The sequence below is a fragment of the Ceratotherium simum genome, chromosome 5 (genome assembly GCF_057802395.1).
Source record: "Ceratotherium simum simum isolate JZ-2026a chromosome 5, ASM5780239v1, whole genome shotgun sequence".
Classification (NCBI taxonomy): Eukaryota; Metazoa; Chordata; class Mammalia; order Perissodactyla; family Rhinocerotidae; genus Ceratotherium; species Ceratotherium simum.
In genome coordinates, this window is record NC_141904.1 from 41,387,199 (window position 1) to 41,407,369 (window position 20,171).

The window sequence follows — 20,171 nt, forward strand, 5'->3', positions numbered from 1 at the left end:
TTTTTTTTTTTTTTTGTGAGGAGGATCAGCCCTGTGCTAACATCTGCCAATCCTTTTTTTTTTTTTTTCTGAGGAAGAGTGGCCCTGGGCTAACATCTGTGCCCATCTTCTTCCACTTTATGTGGGACGCCACCACAGCATGGCTTGCCAAGCGGTGTGTCGGTGCGCGCCTGGGATCCGAACCTGCGAACCCCGGGCTGCCGCAGCAGAGCGCGCGCACTTAACTGCCTGCGCCACCCGGCCGGCCCCCATCTTAACCGTTTTTAAGTGTACAGTTCAGTGGCATTAAGTATAGTCACACTGTTGTGCGACCATTGCCACCACCCATCTCCAGAATTCTTTTCGTCTTGGAAAACTAAAACTCTGTACCCATTAAACAATACCTCCACATTCTCTCCTTCCCCCAGCCTCTAGCAACCACCATTCTACTTTCTGTCTCTGAATTTGACTACTCCAGGGACCACCCATATAAATGGAATCATACAGTATTTGTCCTTTTGTGACTGGCTTATTTCACTTAGCATAATGTCCTCAACGTTCATCTATATTGCAACATGTATCAAAATTTCCTTTCTTTTTAAGGCTGAACAGTATTCTATTGTGTGTGTGTGTGTGTGTATATATATATATATACACCACATTTATTTATCTATTTGTCTATCGATGGACACTTGGGTCGCTTCCACCTTTTGGCTATTGTGAATAATGCTGTAAACATGGGTGTACAAATATCTGTTTGAGTTCCTGATTTTGATTCTTTGGGGTCTATACTCAGAAGGGAATTGCTGGATCATATGGTAATTCTATTTTTAATTTTTTGAGGAACAATCATACTGTTTTCCATAGTGGCTGTAACTGTTTTACATTCCCACCTGCAATGCACAAGGTTCCAATTTCTCTACATCCTCTCATTACTTTGTTTTGTATAACCTTTCTGTCTTTATTATAGGTGAACATATATGTGTGTGCAGTTTGGAAGCTAACTGCCCTTTTGAAATAGTGCTAATAATTATATTAACATTTTCAAAACTAATCTTCAAGTTCTATTTTTCTATCAAAATCAAGAACCAGTGAGTGACTTTCGATTTTCTCTGTAAAAAGCTTAATGAACATAAAATTTTACTTCCTTGTCTCCTCGATTTGCTTATATAATATCAGCTATTAGACCCCTCTTTATTGCCCTTTAAAATTTTTTCTCTTTTAACTCTAAATTTTAGCCTTTGCATTGATTTTTTTCGCTAACTTATAATTTTGAATATATTTAACTTGATATTGTACTCAACATCAGTCTTTTTTCTCCAAGCTACATAATTAAAATTTGAAATATTTCTGACATGCAAGATAATATATATAATGTCTATGTTAGTTATAAAGCTTCACATCCATTTTGAAAAGCATTTCAGATATATTAAGGAATTATTGGTTGCTTGTCTTTATAAGTAATGGAAGGTCCCCAGACATGGAAAAATATAGCTTCTGTAATTTTGTATTACAGACTTGAATCTGTATTTTGGAGGTACATTTTTGCTGGGTAAGTGGGATAGAATAGATGTAGTTAAGAATAAATATGATTCAACGAACTGCTATTCTGAAAAGAAAAGTGAACTACTGGTATATGCTACAACATGGCTAAACCTCAAAAAACTGCTAAGTGAAAGGAGCCAGACACAAAAGAGTGTATATCCTATGATTTTGTTTATATGAAATGTCCAGAAAAGGCAAATTCTTAGAGACAGAAAGTAGATCATTGTCTGCCTAGAGCTGGGTGTGAGAGCAGGAATTATCCGTAAATGGGCACAAGAGAACTTTTTTTGTGTGTGTGTGTGAGGAAGATCAGCCCTGTGCTAACATCTGCCAATCCTCCTTTTTTTTTGCTGAGGAAGACCGGCCCTGGGCTAACATCCGTGCCCATCTTCCTCCACTTTATATGGGACGCCTCCACAGCATGGCTCGCCAAGTGGTGCGTCAGTGTGTGCCTGGGATCAGAACCGGCGAACCCCAGGCCACCGCAGCAGAGCGCGAGCACTTAACCGCTTATGCCACTGGGCCAGCCCTGAGAACTTTTTGAGTCAATGGAAATATTCTAAAACTGGATTGTGGTGATGTTTGCACAAGTATAATTTTTCTAAAAATCATTGAATTGTACACTTACAATTAGGCAAATTAAGCAGGATATAAATTACGCATCAAAATGTTGTTAAAAACAAAAAAAGCCTAGAAATATTTGACTTCCATTTGGAATAGATGTGTTCAGAGACGTAGAGATGTGCCAGGACACTACACAAAAACTACTTTAAAAATGTCACACACACACACACACACGAGGCTCTGCTTGCCTGTCAGTAGATTTGCCTTCTTTTCCACTCAACTTAAGCAACACTCTGTGTGTCTTTGTTACAGCTCTTTCCAGCAACCGATCCCGTGGGTACTTTGCTCCAAGTTCCAGAACAGACTTCTGCTCATCTACCTCAGCCAGCTGGGCAGATGCCTACACAGCCAACTCAAGTTTCCCTCCCACCCCCTATAGAGCCAGCAACAACAACTCAGGTAAAGCAAAGATATGCTTTAATGGTCAGCCTTCTGGATAGATGAAAAAAGCAGAGATTAATGTGGAACACAACCTAATGTAATATGGTGATGACTTGGTAGATTTTGAAACAAGATAGAGATTCTGTTTTCACAGGTTTAAATGTGTGCAGATAAGAGTTCTATAAGAACCACACAGGTTTTTAAGCAACAAAATAAGTTAATGATGGAAACATTCCAAACATCAAAATTTTGATGGGGCTAATTTCTTGTCAGCTTGAATCATTATTATATTTAACTTCATAATGCAGCTGATGGAGTTCATCCTGAGACTAGGAAAGTTGTCAGCTCTTCTGTTTTCTTTTTGTTCATTTATGCTTATGTTATTTACTATCTCCAATCCACAGTTTTCCTGTATTACTCTTTTAAAGATATTTCTCAAATTTTGTGAGGGTTGATTTTGTTAAAATTAGGTAATGTAATCTATAAATCCGCTTACTGAGGCACACACAAACTTCATTAAATCACAGTGCACTGAAAGCAGCCGAGGGAATGAGGGCTCCACTGTGAACCCCTCATGCTGTGTAGCTCCCACTCTTCCCTTAAGAAACCTCAAATACTGTAAGCAACGTGACTTTCTGCTCCATGACGGTAAGACAAGGATTTCAGAATCTATTTATTAAGTATTAGAGGTTTCATTTTTTTCTAATATTTTAGATGGAAAGAAATAAAATTGGAAGTTCTGATTTTTTTCTTTTGCACCCTAGTGGTTCATCTTATATTCTGTGTTTGGAGAACACTGCTCTGAGCACTTCTAGTTATTCATGGCACTGACTTCGTTTAACCTTTTCATCACCCAAGCTTTCCATTTCTGCCCATCATATGGAAAAAGATACAGTTGTCTTATGAAAACTGATGAAAAGATTGAATTCATTTTCTAATGAATTCAACTTAAATAGAATTCAACTTAAATAGAATATGTATCCTTCAGTGAGCAAAGGATAGCTGTTCAGTTTTCAGAGAGGGTTAGTTTAGCCATCAAAAGACCTGGAACCTCCAGGTTGGGTGGATTCCTAAGGGGCAGCCAGTTTAGACCCTCCCTGTGTGTTGTCATATATAGTATGCTGGCATATTTTTTAAAGGGAAAAATCCACCTTCATGATTTTCACCCCTGTAGAGAGAAGCAGGGGTCTGAAAAATACAAAATTTAAATGTGGCTTTGTATGGCATTTCATGTGGGTTTGAGAATTATCTTTCTAATTGTTTGATTCAGGCTGACATTCAGCTCTTGTTGCTGCCTTGGAGTGTGTGTCCTCCCACAGCAGGGAATGTCCTAGGGACTAGTCTGACCTCACCTGGAGATGAAGAGAATTGCTGCCAAGTAGACAGTTCCTCTGCAGATGACCGTTAATCACCTCCACACTTAATAGTCCAGGCAATGACTTTATACCTTTCGATGCTTTTTAGGCTCTGTCTTCAGGAGCAGGTTCACAAGAAACTAGGATCCCAATCAGTCTAGTGCTAAGATTAAGGTAAGTAGACCAGTTTTTTTTTCTGAATACTTTGAATATGCTGTTTTCTCTTTGCGAGTTACTCCTTTTATAGTCTATGCCTGACATTTAAACTGGATGAGATTGTGTCTTCCCAGTATCAAGTGCTGTTTGCTTGCAGGTGTATTATTTCCCTCAGAAATAATAGCAACAGTGTGAGGACCTGGATGTTAGTAGGTCCTACAACTGATGCACACATTCTCTTAGTTGTTTCTCCACTAATAGTGACGAATTTGTGTGTTTGCAATATAGCTAGTTTAGGTTAGGAGTATGGTCTTTAATTGTGGAAGAGTTGTTAGGGGAGGCGCACTAGTTGGCTCATCTGAAGATTAGTCTTATAATTATGACCATATAAGTATCATGGACTCTGAGATCAACTAACTCAAGAATGGAGCACTTTCTGATTGTGATAGATCAAATAAAGGCCTTGTTCTTAAAAGATGAAAGGAAAACCTCTAAGTATGTTTTTGGTCTGTGTCGCTACTTTACAGCAGGTGTTCTAAATTGATGGTTCTTGGTGGGGCCATATAGAGAGGCCCTGACAGATTACTCACAAGGAGTGCTGCAGGTGGTGGTATGTTTATTTTAACCCTCTCCCTTGGCAGCTAGTTGGATTAGGATTCCAGAGCTTTCTTGTCAGAATAGCTAAGGCTATTGTATTGCTCTAATTAGGTCTCTTTCTATTCATAATTGCATTTGAAAAAAATAAATATTAAAAGCATCACCTGAGACAGCTCAGGCCTTCTTTAATTATTACTAACATTTTTAAAAAGAGTTCCACTGAATTACCATTGACTCATTCCTCCTTCCACATATGAATTCCTAGTCTGTTTCTCAGTTTGACTATAATTAGAGATAGAGGCAGCTGTTTTGAGAATGTTTTGATTTTACCACTAGGAGCAATGAAATTATGCCATAAATGTGAAGAAAGCAGATTTGGTTGCCTTTCGTTTACAGAAGGCTACTCACTATACCTGTCTCATCTCAAATAGTTCTGAATTAATAGAATGCCTTAGTACTCTCATCCTACTTTAATTGTACATAAAGAATACCACTTGTCTCTTTTTAAAAAGCAGTTAATCGACACTATAAAAATTCTATTTGACATGTGCATCAGGAAGTTGGGGAAGATACTTCGAAGTGATATAGTTAGCTTTTTGAGATAGTAGTTTTTTAATGAACTATGTTCTAGACTTGTTTATGGAAGAGGACGCCGGATTCTTATTCTCACTGAAGACGACTTTGAAGTTAAATGTCTAGAAGAGACGTTAGGCACATTTAGTCCAGTTTAGTATATTGTTGTCCCTGAAGATGTTTGTGCTTGGCATGCCAGTTAAATCACTAAAGTGATGCTGAACATTCTGTCTTAATTATTCAGTTTTCAGAAAGAATAGATTGAACAGTTATGTATTAAGCAGACTATGTATAGCACTTTTAGCTATTATGGAAGGATACCAAGAAAAGAGAAAATAAAATGCCTCACTTGATAATCAAGTCTAGGTTGGAAGTTGATTTGTATTATGTATTTAACATAGCTAAAAACAAATTTCAGGTAGTATACATGCAGAAGTGTAAGTCTGTATATACCAGTGCAGAGAGAAAGCAATGTGAGGGAAAAGTTGCTTTGGGGCAGGTTGTGTGGGAGATGGGTGGCTATATTTTAAGCGCAATTTCAGTAACACCCTCAAGTATTTGTCAAATAGACCTAAGCCCTCTGCATTGTTTAGATAAAGTGGATTTGGGTCCTAAGTGATCAGGCATGTCTGCCTTTAGACATAATGTTCTAACTTCTCTTCCTTCAACCAGAACCTATAGGGAGCCTGGTTAATCTCATCACATAGCGTGGTGAGTGGTTGCTCTGACTGCCCCTCACCAGTCATGTGTTGATTCTCTGGAGTTGTATATCAAGTCTGCTGCCAGTATGGGCCCAATTTCTTTCGCCATCTTCTCTGCCTGCCCAAATCCTACCTATCCATTAAGTCCTATCTAAAAACTACTTTTAAAGTTTTCCTCATTATCTCAATCTATGTATTCCTCATCCTCATCCTCTGAAATCCTGTAGAATTTGGGGGAGCATCAAGTATTTCATTCTGTGAGTCTGCCAACACTGATCACCAGTGGCAGGCAAGGTGCTCTCCTAGGCCTATGGGGCATGGGGGTGGGAGTGGAGATAAGGATGAAAAGGGCATCCTATATCATTTTAATCATAACTCCTTAGGCTCAGACAGATTTCCCTCTTAGTTTTATATGATCATCTTAGTGGTAATAAGGATAGGAGTAGGCATATAAGAATCACCTCAAAAGCATGAGATTTTTATATTGCTCAGTGGAGGACATAAGTTAAAAGGGTTGCAGGACAATTAGATCACTGAATTGTTTGCTCTGAGGCCTGCAGTATGAGCTCATTAGGACAAATCATATGATCTATGGGAACAGAACAATCTTTCTTGAGGCACAGCTTTCCTAAAATATATGTTGGCAGAGTCTGTATTTATAAATTCAGAAATTATTTTATGCATTCTGTTTTCTTTCATAGGAATTCAAAAAAAGAACTAAATGATATTCGATTTGAATTTACTCCTGGGAGAGGTGAGGCATCAAAAACATTGAAAACAACATAACTTCTAATTTGTTATTTAATGAAATGTATTGTGGAGATTTTGTCCTTTAGATATATTTTGCTTTTAAAGTATGATAAAAATATTTCTGGTTTAAAGGGTTTCGGGGAGGGGGGTGCATATGAATAAAATAAAAATGCTATTTATTTACTGCTCGCCTCATTTAGAAAACCTAATGTAGTACAAACAGTAATGAATATAGCTCTAATTTACTGCTTACTATAGGCCAGGCATTGTGCTAAGCCTTATCTCATTAAATTCTCAAAACAGCCTCCTAAGGAAAGATTATTATCCACGTTGTATAGATGATGAAATCAAGGCTTAGAGGGAGGTGAAGTGACTTGGTGCAGTTCACACAGCTGGGAAGAGGTGTAGCTGAAATTCAAACCCAGATCCGTCAGAGTGCCAAGTTCTTGCTCTTATCATTGAACATGGTTGTCTTCCGTGACTACAGAAGAAACAAGGCTTCCAGTCTCTTCTCTCCCCAGGCTGAGGCCGAACTCTGTCATGCATAGTTTCTGGCCATGAACTTTTCGCTGGGACAAGGCTTGTTTTCTCTCTCGCCTTTGTTACTCAGGGTTCAGATTTGGGAAGTGGCCAGCAGCCAGCAGATCTCTGTCCTGTGTCTCTTCCTGTTGTCTCAGTATCATCAGCAACTAAGTATTAAAGAGAGCAGATGCACATGTACAGAGGTGTATCTATTTTACTTTTATAAGCCAAGCAGAGTCGCATTTTAAAGAACTAATTCAAATTTCTGGTCATCTGCACAAGTGTGTGCACACCCCCAGGGGTCCTCTTGTTCTCTCTGAGGGGACAGTGTTCAGCCCTTGGGAAGCAGCACCACTGAGTCAGTGGGAGATGAGGTTAATTGGAGATTCTCTGTCCTCATCTTTAGTTTCTAGTTGTACCCATTGCTCAGATTGTACCACCTGGAATAACTAGACATGAAGAAAAGCCCTCCAGAATAAAAAAGATAATGATTTTAATAAAAAACATGTAGTGTAATTCCCAAAGAGAAGATATTACAATTTGTTTTCTCAAGATTTAATTGAGAAAAAAATCATTCTGTTTTATTAGCCCTGGAGATGTTGCATGCTCATCATATCTCAGAGCTCACAGGGGTTGGGTCCAGGGTTGCACTCGGAGTAGCAGTTCCCTCTGTAGTGTTGGTGTCAGGTACTCTTGTGACAAGGGCCTCAAACCATCTAAATTATACTGTTATTTAGAAAGTTATCTTTACATTGAGCTGATATTGGCCATCTGGTTGATATAGATTCTGCCCTCTAGCTACACCTGTGAGAATGCCTCACTTGAGATAATCCCAGTGGTAGGAAAAGCCTTTGTGTAGGAGGAAGACTCCACCTGCCTTCTTGGTTCTTTGGAGTTAGCGTGGGTGTGGCAGTGCCAGCACCCGCTCTGAGAGTTAGCAGTGACATGCACGCACGAGAGTAGAGCACGTTCTTCTTTGTCTTTGCAGATACAGCAGAGGGTGTCTCTCAGGAACTCATTTCTGCTGGGCTGGTCGATGGAAGAGATTTAGTAATAGGTAACTACTTTGTGCTCTGCCCTTCTGTCCCCGTGTCTCTATCTATGTACCTAGGACCCAGAAAACCAGGCTTTGATTCCATTGAGCAGGTCTAATCGTTCTTGGTTTTGCTGGAATACTGGGGACAGGTATTGGGGACAGTTCCTTACACAAAAGAAAATCTCACTTCTGAGTTTGCTTTGTGACATCCGGTGATAGTAAGTGAAAGCACACCCAGGTCTCTGAGAGACTCTGGTAGAAGTGATGACAGAAGTCACAGGTTAAAGTAAGCTTGGCCATATCCAGTCCATTTAGGTAAGCAAAAATCATTAGAGATTTAGTCCTAGAAAAAAGCAGGAAGTAAGAAAAGGCACAGTCAGGCCATAGGTGCATAGTACTAAAGAAAAAAACATTGTCTAGGGCAAGTCAGCAAAGTTTTTCTGTAAAGGGCCATATAGTAAATAGTTTAGGCTTTGTGGGCCATGTACAGGCTGTGTCGTTTTTAAACCATTCTTAGCTCACAGGCAGAATAGAAACAGGCCACAGGCCGTAGTTTGCCAGCTCCCAGTCTAGGGCTTTCTGGCCCATGAGTAGGCAAATCATACCTCTTTCACCTGAGTGTCTTTCATAAGTTAATACAGCATCTTAAAGAAAGTTAATTTGACAATGATTCAAGATTTATTTGCGCTGCTTGGAGTTGAGTTTAAAAGATACTTTCGTTTGGGGAGTGATTTATCTTTCTGCTTCTATTTTGATTGTACATAGAAGATTCTGAACTATCGTTTAAGCTTTTAAAATATGGTTGAAAGTGGATATACTTAGTCTCTCATTACTTTCTCTGTTTGTATGATTACAGTGGCAGCTAATTTGCAGAAAATTGTGGAAGAACCTCAGTCAAATCGATCTGTCACTTTCAGACTGGTATTCATCCCTTTCTCCTTATTAAACCATCTTACTTTTTACATACCAGCAGCCTCTACATACCAGATTCCATATTCCCTGAGTGATGAGAATATTAAAATATGGTGGATTGTGTTCATTTAACCTCCCCACGACCCTGGTTTGATGTCTCCCTTTGAGTGGCCTCCCTCTTTCTCTCCCAGGAAGCCTTCTACCCCAGGCCCTTGGAGTTAGCCATTCTAACTCCAGCTGTGTACCTAGTCCTCGTCTTTTCTGGAAGAGACACCTTCATCTGCCTCCTGTTTGTATCCCAGGGACTTGTCCCCGACTGCCTTCCTTCCCGCAATCCCCATATCAGTTTTAATTGCTATCTGCAATTTTGTTTATAAATAGCCAGTTTCTCATTTTGTTTGGTTCTTAGGCATCTGGTGTCGAAGGCTCGGATATTCCTGATGATGGTAAACTAATAGGATTTGCCCAACTCAGCATCAGCTAAACCACAGCCCTGGAAGAGGCGGCCTAAGGAGATTCCACACGTGTGTATCTCTGTTGCTTCTGTTGGCCTAAACCCACTACTGCCAAAGAACCCAGCAACAAACCTCCCAGCTAGGAGCTTTAGAGGTCTTTCTTTATGTTTTTCCTGCCATCATTCCCCGTTTTTCCCACACGGAAAGAAAAGTTGGATCACCAGTGGCCAGCATCCCTTCAAAGAGTTCTGTTAGTAAACTTACTGCACATGTCCCCTATCTTCCTCCATCAGAGAAGTGGCCCATGTGCCTCAAGGCCCAGGAGGGAGATCTGTCAGCTCATCTTGCCTTACTCCAATGATAGCGCTGGGTGGAAAGTAGCAGCTATATTGGGCTTCCTCATCCTGCCTGTTCTCCCACACCTGACAGGATGTGGGCATCTTGGGATATCTCTTTACCACTGAAGTAGCAATTAAAAGTTGATTGTTCAGCTGGAGTCCAGGAGAATTTAATTTAGTGATTTTTTTTTTTTTTTTTTTTTTTGTATCTGATGTGAATTCTAGCAACCTTTGTTAGGAAAAAGCACAGCCTCAGATGGAGGCAGCCTAAACTATATTCTTGTTCTGTTCATGATGTTTCTAAGCGTTTTGCTGAAGCTGCTCTCAGGCACCCCTCTTCATTACTCCCTCCAGAAAGGGTTGCTAGCCTTAACTTCAGCTGGTGCAAAACATCTGACTGTAGTCGAACTTCAGCCGTCGGATCCTTCAAAGTGGAACTTTGGACTGTTTTTAGAGAAAACATCAAGTAATGGCTTGTAAAAGTAAATTTTCCCAGCAGTGGTTTTTGAACAGGAAAAATCATAACTCATATCATTGTGGAAGTATTTATTTTCAAATCTTAAAAAATTAAATCGAAGAAAAACTGCTCCTCGATCCTCCCTTGAAAATCAATTTGCCTGGCCTCCAAGTCATGAGGAAATGCAAGGCTGAGATTTCTACAGCAATAAAGGAGACTCACTGGGCCAGACAGGCCTGCCTTCTGCCCCCTCTCCTGCACTGACCCTTCGGAGGGGGTCCACACTTGTGTGTGCTGAACCTGACCCAAGATGGAAAGTGAAACCACACGTGCCGTGACTTTTAGGATTTATGAGTAGACAGTGTTCATTTGATTTTCTACAGAAATAATATAAATTATTCTTTAGGTTTAAAAAAGAGCACTCAATGCAATATGTGAATAATCAGTGGAGTTGATTTTTTTTTTTCCTACTGTTTCACAGTTAGCCTTTGTCTAACTGTACATAGCCCTAACAAATTTTGTATATGAAAGGGATACTCAATCTGGCCTTAAGACGACAAACAAAGATGGGCTTTGGCCCCGTGGAAAAGGGAGAGTTGTGTCTTAGAGAATCGATGGAGCCTTTTCCAGCGTTGTTGGTCTGTGAATAAGATTGCTTCATCTCGACTTTCTCTTGGAGCATCTCTTAAAGCTTTCCCCACAACTGACTTGTCACAGTTTTTGTTTCATCTGGAGCTTATAGTTTTATTCATGGGTTTTTTTCACTGCCCTGGATGCAAAGGCATGTTGGGAAAGGGATGGATGAGGGGATGGGTTTGGGATGGGGGTTGGGAACAAAGTAGATTAGAGGAAAAGACACCAAAGTCCATGGTCCCAGCAGGATTCATAAAAGGAGGAAGCCTGCTGAGCCTGGAGAGAGAAAAGAAGATTGATCAGCTTGCTGGAAAATATTCAGCTTTTCTTTTTCTTTTTTTTTGGAGGGGGGTGGAGGGAATGAGGATAAGGAGATGGGAATAAGGTATGAAAAAGAGACAGTGCCCCCTGTGGCACAAGACTAATGGCTTACCTTAGAGTCTGTTTTGGTTTCAAACAAGCCCATCATAATCCACTTATTTATGAACCCAAGGGGTGGTGGCATCACTCTATTCTAGCTTTCTATTTGGAGGTGGTCCGGAGCCCAGGCTGGGAGTAAGCAGCAGTTCCCTCTGTTCAGTTTCTCCAGCCAGCCATGATGTTTGAACTGCAGTGGGACAGGCATGACAAAAGAAATGGGCTGGGGCTTTCTCTTTCTTTTCAGTTCATTTGTTGCCCTGCTGGGAATTAGGAGTCAGACACCAAGCCCCAGGACAGTGTTATTTCTTCTTCTGCATGATGGATAGTGGACTCCCTTTGCTGACTTGTGCAGTGATGCTGAGAAAATAAGTGAACAGAAACTTCCAGGTGGGACAGCACATGACCTAGTAAGCAACCACGCTCCTTTCCAGGAGTGGTGGTTCGGGGTGTACCTGTGTCCCTAGGTCCCCAGGATCCCCTGGTCCCTGGGGCAGGGACTAACTTAGCGCAAGGTAACATGTGCCAATGCTATTTGTGAAATGTATGGTCTTTCTAAATGACTAATGGATTTGTTTGGGTTTTTGCTTAAGTGTTGAACCAAATTCTAGAGCCAGCTGATAACTATTTAATAATCTGGAAGATAGAATAATGGTGTATCAATAAATGGAGGTTTCTCCTTATGACGTACGCTAGATTATGGAAGATGTAAAATATTTGACTCCCCTCCCCTTTTTGACTTTGTATTTTGCTGCATGTTTCCTTCATTTTTAATCAATAAAGAGTAAATTGTCTGTGGTGGTGTAAGGATTTTTTACTTTAGTGGCTGTTGGTGGGGAGCTGTGGGGGGTGGGTCAGGGAGTCACTACTATCTTGAATTTTTCATGCAAATAGAGAAAAGTCAAAATGCACATAAACTAAAAAATGTGTGTATTGATCTACAAATTATCTAAAACACCTTAAAACCATTGTACAAATGGGGAAACTGAAATCTCAAAAAGAAGAAATAAGAGCTGCCCAAGGAAATTTGATAGGGTGGGATATGGAATTCTTTGCATGGATCTTTTCTAACTCTTTGATTCTGCTCATGCTAATGGGCAGAAGAAAGAAGCCAGATTCAAAAGCCCTTAGGAGTCCCTTTTGGAAAATTAGAGCAGGGCTGAACTTGTCCCCATTTGGCTTTGATATTGAAATGGTGGGGTTTCCCATAAGATTCTAGGCCCATCTGTATTCCTCCACCTGCTGGATAGGTAAACTCCCTGATCATAATTCTTTCCCAGCGGAAGGTGGCCTTTGAGCCAGGACAGGGTGGATTGTGGGTCCTGGTAATTCAGAGCTCAGGTCCTGGAGCCTTGGAGTTGATAGCATCATTATCTCATTGAATTTGCTTTCAAGATAAGCAGGTTGTAAAAGTGGACTCTGACTCTTGTGGGAGCAGAGAGGAGGTGTTGGTTACTCAAAAGTAACCATGGTGTATATGGAGGGAAGGGGGTGGGGCAAGAGTAAATAGAGCCTCTGAACTTGCCCATTCTCTCTAACAAGGTCAGATCTTATGTAGAGGCCTTATTCCTTAGCTCTATCTCTTCATAGTAGAAATGCTCAATGCAGCAGTTCATGTATTCCTCCTTTGGGTCAGCTCATCTACCCCACATTTTTTGTTTTTGTTTTTAAATAGACTATATTTTAGAGCAGTTTTAGTTTCACAGCAAAATTGAGCAGAAAATACACAGAGTTCCCATAGACACCCTGACCCCATGCATGCACAGCCTCCCCTACTGTCCATATTCCATGGTACATTTGTTACAATTGATGAACCTACACTGGCACGTTATTATCATTCAAAGTCCATAGTTTACATTGGGGTTCACTCTTGCTGGTGTACGTTCTATGGATTTCGACAAATGTATAATGATATATATCCATCATTATGGTATCATACAGAATAGTTTCAGTGCCCTAAAGTCCTCTGTACTCTGCCTGTTGATCCCTTCCTCCCTCCCCTCTAGTCCCTGGCAACCACTGATCTTTTCAGTGTCTCTATAGTTTTTTGTTTTCCAGAATGTTATATGGTTAGAATCATGCAGTATGTAGCCTTTTCAGAATGGCTTCTTTCATAGTAATATGCATTTAAAGTCTCTCCATGTCTTTTTGTGGCTTGATAGCTCATTTCTTTTTAGCACTGAGTAATATTCCATGTCTAGATATACCACAGTTTATTAATCCATTCACCTACTGGTTGCTTCCAAGTTTTGACAATTATGAATAAAGCTGCAGTAAACATCTGTGTGCAGATTTTTGTGTGGATATAAGTTTTCAACTCCTTTGGGTAAATACCAAGGAGCCTGACTGTGGGTTGTATGGTATGAGTATGTCTAGTTTTCTAAGAAGCCACTGTGTTCCAAAGTGGCTGTACCATTTTGCATTCCCACCAGTGGATGAAAGTGCCCGTTGCTCTAGATCCTCGCCAGCATTTGGTGTTGTCAATTTTTTAGATTTTGGCCATTCTAATAGGTGTGTAGTGTTATCTCATTTTAATTTGCAATTCCCAAATGATATGATGTTGAGCATCTTTTCATATGCTTATTTCCCATCTTGTATATATTCTTTAGTGAGGTGTCTGTTTAGGTCTTTTGCCCATTTTAGTCAGGTGGTTTGTTTTCTTGAGTTCTAAGAGTTCTTTGTATATTTTGGGTAACAGTCCCTTATCAGATATGTCTTTTGCAAATATTTTTTCCCATTCTGTGGCTTGCCTTTGTCATTCTCTTAACAGTGTCTTTCACAGAGCAGAAGGTTTTAATTTTAATGAAGTCCAGCTAATTAATTATTTCTTTCATGGATCTTGCCTTTGGTGTTGTATCTAAAAAGTTATTGCCCTGCTCAAGGTCATCAAGATTTTCACCTATGCTATCTTCTAAGAGTTGTATAGTTTTGCATTTTACATTGAGATCTGTGATCCATTTGGCGTTAATTTTTGTGAAGAGTATAAGGTCTGTTGTCTAGATGTGTTTTTTTACCTGTGCATGTCCAGTTGTTTCAGCACCATTTGTTGAAAAGACTGTCTTTGCTCCATTGTGTTACCTTTGCTCTTTTGTCAAAGATCAGTTGAATCTGTGAGTCTATTTCTAGGTTCTCTATTCTCTTCCATTGATCTATTTGTCTCTTCTTTTGCCAGTACCACACTTTCTTGAATACTTTAGCTTTATAGTAAGTCTTGACATCAGGTCTTGTCAGTCTTCCAACTTTGTTCTTCTCCTTCAGTATTATGTTGGCTATTCTGGGTCTTTTGCCTCTTTGTATAAACTTTAGAATCAGTTTGTCAATATCCACAAAATAACTTGTTGGGATTTTGAGTGGAAGTGTGTTGAATCATTGGTCAAGTTGGGAAGAACTGACATCTTGACAGTATTGAGTCTTCCTGTCCATGGATGTAGAATATCTCTCCATTTATTTAGTTCTTCATTGATTTCTTTCGTCAGAGTTTTATGGTTTTTCTTGTTTAGATCTTGTACCTATTTTGTTAGATTTGTACCTAAGTATTTCATTTTTGGCATGCTAATGTAAATGGTATAGTGTTTTTCATTTCAAATTCACTGTTTCATTGTTGGTATATAGGAAAGTGATTACCTTTTGTATATTAACCTTATATCCTGCAACTTTGTTATAATCACTTACCAGTTCCAGGAGTATTTTTGCTAATTCTTTTGGGTTTTCTACATAGATAATCATGTCATCTGCAAAAAAAGATGGTTTTCTTTCTTCCTTCCCAATCTATATACCTTTTATTTCCTTTTCTTCTATTATTGGATTAGCTAGGATCTCCAGTATGATGTTGAAAATCAATGGTGAGACAAGATATCCTTGCCTTGTTCCTGATCTTAGTGGAAAAGCTTCTATTTTTTCAGCAAGTATAGTGTTAGCTATAGGTTTTTTGTAGATGTTCTTTACCACTTGAGGAAGTTACCCTCTATTTCTAGTTTGCTGAGAGTTTTTATCCTGAACGGGCATTAGATTTTGTCAGATGCTTTTTCTGCATCTGATTTTTCTTCTTTAGCCTGTTCTTAACGATAGATTACATTAATTGATTTTCAAATGTTGAACCAGCCTTGCATACCTGGGATAAGTCCCACTAGGTTGTGGTATGTAATTTTTTTGTGTGTGTGTGTGAGGAAGATCAGCCCTGAGAACATCCATGCTAATCCTCCTCTTTTTGCTGAGGAAGACTGGCTCTGAGCTAACATCTATTGCCAATCCTCCTCCTTTTTTTCCCCAAAGCCCCAGTAGATAGTTGTATGTCATAGATCCACATCCTTCTAGTTGCTGTATGTGGGACACAGCCTCAGCATGGCCGGAGAAGCGGTGCATCGGTGCGCACCCGGGATCCGAACCTGGGCCGCCAGTAGCAGAGCACGCGCACTTAACTGCTAAGCCACGGGGCTGGCCCTGTAATTCTTTTTATACATTGTTGAATTCACTTTGCTAGTATTTTGTTGAGAATTTTTGCATCTTTGTTCATGAGAGATCTTGCTCTCTAGTTTTCTTTTCTTATAATGTCTTTGTCTGATTTTGGTATTAGGGTAATGCTAGCCTCAAAGAAATGAGTATTTCCTCTGCTTCTATCTTCTGGAAGAGATTGTAGAGAATTGGCATAATCCTTAAATGTTTGGTACAATTCATTAGTGAACACATCTGGGCCTGGTGCTTTCTGCTTTGGAAGGTTATTAGTTATTGATTCAACTTTAATTGATGTAGACCTATTCAGATTGTGTATTTCTTCTCATGTGAGTTTTGGTTTGTATCTTTCAAGGAATTGGCCCATTTCATCTAGGTTGTCAAATCTGTCGGCATAGAGTTGTTTATAGTATTCCTTTATTATCCTTTTAATGTCCATGGGGTCTGTAACAATGTCCCCTTTTTCATTTCTGATGTTCGTAATTTTTGTATTCTCTCTCTTTTTCTTAGTTAGCCTGGATAGAAGCTTATCAATTTTATTGATCTTTTCAAAGAGCCAGCTTTTGGTGGTGGTGTTTTCTTTCCATTGTTTTCCTATTTTCGGTTTCACTGATTTCTGCTCTATTTTTTTTTCTTCTGCTTCCTTTGGATTTAATTTGCTCTTTTTCTAGTTTCCTAAGGTGGAAGCTTAGATTATTGATTTTAGATCTTCTTTTCTAATATATATATTTTCTAAAATATATATATATTATATGTCTAATATATATATATATATTCAGTGCTATAAATTTCCCTCGAAGTACTGATTTCACTGCATCCCACAAATTTTGATAAGTTGTATTTTCATTTCATTTTGTTCGAAATATTTTTAAATTTCTCTGGAGGTTTCTCTGTGGACCCATGTGTTATTGAGAAGTGTGTTGTTTAATCTCCAAGTATTCTGAGATTTTCCAACTATCTTCATGTTATTCGTTTCTGGTTTGATTCTGTTGTTGTCTGAGCAGACATTGTATGATTTCTGTTCTTTTAAATTTATTAAGGTGTGTTTTATAGCCCGGAATGTGATCTATCTTGGTGAATGTTCTATGTGAGCTTGAGAAGAATGTGTATTCTGCTGTTGTTGGATGAAGTAGTCTATAGATGTGCATTATATCCAGTTGATTGATGGTGCTGTCGAGTTCAACTGTGTCCTTAACTGATTTTCTGCCTGCTTGATTTGTTCATTTCTGTTAGAAGGATGTTGAAGTCTCCAAACATAATAGTGGATTCATCTGTTTCTCCTTGCAGTTCTATCAGTTTTTGCCTCATGTATTTTGATACTCTGTTTTTAGGTGAATACACATTAAGAATTGTTGTCTTCTTGGAGTATTGACCCCCTTATCATTATGTAATGCCCTTCTTTATCCCTCATAACTTTTTTCTTTTTTTTTAAGGAAGATTGGCCCTGAGCTAAACATTTGTTGCCAATCTTCCTCCTTTTTTCCTTTTTTCTCCCCAAAGTCCCAGTAGATAGTTGTATGTCATAGTTGTGCATCCTTCTGGTCGCTCTGTGTGGGACGCTGCCTCAGCATGGCTTGATGAGCGGTACGTAGGTCCGCGCCCAGGATCCGAACCAGCAAACCCCAGGCCGCCAAAGCAGAGCATGCGAACTTAACCGCTACGCCACTGGGCCGGCCCCACTCATAACTTTTCTTGCTCTGAAGTCTGCTCTGTCTGAAATTACTATAGCTACTGTCACTTTCTTTTGGTTAGTGTCAGCATGATACAGCTTTCTCTATCCATTTACTTTTTGTTTTCTTTTTTGGTGGGGAAGATTGGCCCTGAGCTAACATCTTCGCCCATCTTCCCCTACTTTGCATGTGGGACACTGCCACAGCGTGGCTTGATGAGCAGTGTGTAGGTCTGTGCCCGGGATCTGAACCTGCGAACCTCGGGCCGCTGAAGCAGAGCGCACAAACTTAACCACTACGCCACTGGGCCAGCCCCTCTATCCATTTACTTTTAATCTATATGTATCTTTATATTTAAAGTGAGTTTCTTGTAGACAACACATAGTTGGGTCTTGTTTTTTTTTTTTTTTTTTTTTTAAAGATTTTATTTATTTTATTTTTCCCCCCAAAGCCCCAGTGGATAGTTGTATGTCGTAGCTGCACATCCTTCTAGTTGCTGTATGCGGGACTCGGCCTCAGGATGAACGGAGAAGTGGTGCCTCGATGCACACCCGGGATCCGAACCCGGGCCACCAGCATCGCAGCGCGCGCACTTAACCACCAAGCCACAGGGCCGGCCCTGGGTCTTGTTTTTTGATCCACTCTGACGATCTCTTTTACTTGAAATTTAGACCATTAACATTTAAAGTGATTATTAATGTAGTTGGATTAATATCTACCATATTTGTTACTGTTTCTATTCATTCTTCTTGTTCCTTGTTCCTAGTTTAGTCTTTTACTCTTTTTTCTGCTTTTTGTGGTTTTAATTGAGAATTATATATGATTCCATTTTCTCTCTTTTCTTAGCATGTTAGTTATATTTCTTCTTTTTATTTTTTTTAGCGGTTAAGCTTCCAATATACATTTACAACTAATCCAAGTCCATTTTCAAAGAACATTATACCACTTCATAGGTAGTGCCAGTAGAGTATAATAACAAAATAATCCTAATTCCTCCCTTTTGTCTTTTGTATCATTTGTATCATTGCTGTCATTCATATCACATATCTGGGCAATCCAAGGGTAATGATTACATGTATGTGTATACACACATATATGTACCTACATATATGTATGTGTGTATGTACATATTTGCATAGGTAATCTAATACATTGTTGCTATTATTACTTTGAAGAAACTTATTTGTTAGATCAACTAAGAAAAGGAAAAATAAAAGTTTTTATTTTACCTTCACTTATTCTTTCTCTGATGTTCTTCCTTTCCTTATGTAGTTCTGAGTTTCTGACTCATCTTTTTCCTTCTCTCTGAAGAAGTTCTTTTAACATTACTTGCAAGACAGGTCTACGGGCAACAAATTCGTTCAATTTTTGTTTGTCTGAGAAAGCCTATTTCTCCTTCACTTTTAAAGGATAATTTCACAGGATATAGAATTCTAGGTTGGTGTTTTCTTTCTCTCAGCACTTTAAACATTTCATTCCACTCTCTTCTTGCCTGCCTGGTTTCTGAGGAGAAATCGATGTAATTCTTATATTTGCTCCCATATAGATAAGGTGGGGTTTTTCCCTTTCTCTGGCTTCTTTCAAGATTTTGTCTTTATCTTTGGTTTTCTGCACTTTGAACATGATTTGTCTAGGTGTAGTATTTTGGGGGGCATTTATCTGCTTGGTGTTCTCTGAGCTTCCTGGATCTGTGGTTTGGTGTCCAATGTTGATTTGGGGGAAATTCTTAGTCATTGTTGTTTCAAATATTTCTTCTGTTCCTTTCTCTCTTCTCTTTCTGATATTCCCATTATGCCTGTTACACCTTTTGTACTTGTCCCACAATTCTTAGATATTTTTGTTCTGGTTTTTTGTGTTTTTTTTTTTTCCCTCTGCTTTTCAGTTTTGGAAGTTCCTATTGACATATACTCAAGCTCAAGAGATTCTTTGCTCAGCTTTGTCCAGTCTACTGATCAGCCCATGAAAGGCATTCTTCCTTTCTGTTGGACTGTTTTTGATCTGTAGCATTTCTTCATCTTAGAATTTCCATCTCTCTGCTTACATTACCCATCTGTTCTTGCATGTTGTCTACTGTTTCCATTAGTCCTTAGCATATTTATAGTTTTTTTAAGTTCTCTGATAATTCCAACATCCCTGCCATATGTGAGTCTGGTTCTGATGCTTGCCATGTCTCTTCAAACTGTGTTTTTGCCTTTTAGTATGCTTTGTAATTTTTTGTTGAAAGCCAAACGTGATGTACTGGGTAAAAGGAATTCCAGTAAATAGGCTTTTAGTGATATGGTGGTAAGGTGTGGGCAAAGGGGAAGCATTCTATAGTCCTATGACTCAGTGTTTTAGTGAGCATGTGTCTCAGCTGTGAACTTCACAAGCGCTTCTCAGTCTCCTCCCACCTCTTTAAGTGGGAGAGGATGGCTAGAGGGGGCTATAGTTGGGTGTTTTCTGCCCCCAGGTGATTTAGGGTCTGATAAAACCCCAACAAGTTAGGCTCTGGTAAAATAGTTTCTTTTGAGGGCAGGCCTTGGTGAGAAGAACAGAATGCTTTTACATATTTGAAAATGGTTACTTTTCATTAACCCCTGCTGGAAGCACAGGGGATTTTTCTAATATTCACCATGAGAACC

General features: G+C 39.3%; 1 protein-coding gene across 5 annotated transcripts in view; it reads left to right on the plus strand.

Moving 5' to 3' along the window:
* Positions 1-20,171, plus strand: part of OXSR1 (oxidative stress responsive kinase 1) — a 98,149-nt gene that overhangs the window by 76,936 nt on the left and 1,042 nt on the right. For 2 of the 5 annotated variants that reach the window (XM_004419513.3, XM_087430731.1), the window contains exons 13-18: positions 2,401-2,547; positions 3,994-4,058; positions 6,613-6,665; positions 8,172-8,240; positions 9,076-9,140; positions 9,541-12,225. In XM_004419513.3, coding sequence (XP_004419570.2) covers positions 2,401-2,547; positions 3,994-4,058; positions 6,613-6,665; positions 8,172-8,240; positions 9,076-9,140; positions 9,541-9,615 — 474 coding nt within the window. In that variant the 3' untranslated portion in view covers positions 9,616-12,225. Of the gene's footprint in view, positions 1-2,400; positions 2,548-3,993; positions 4,059-6,612; positions 6,666-8,171; positions 8,241-9,075; positions 9,141-9,540; positions 12,226-20,171 lie in introns of those variants that run through there. The other 3 variants (XM_014790627.2, XM_014790625.2, XM_087430730.1) reach the window with 3 other exon arrangements.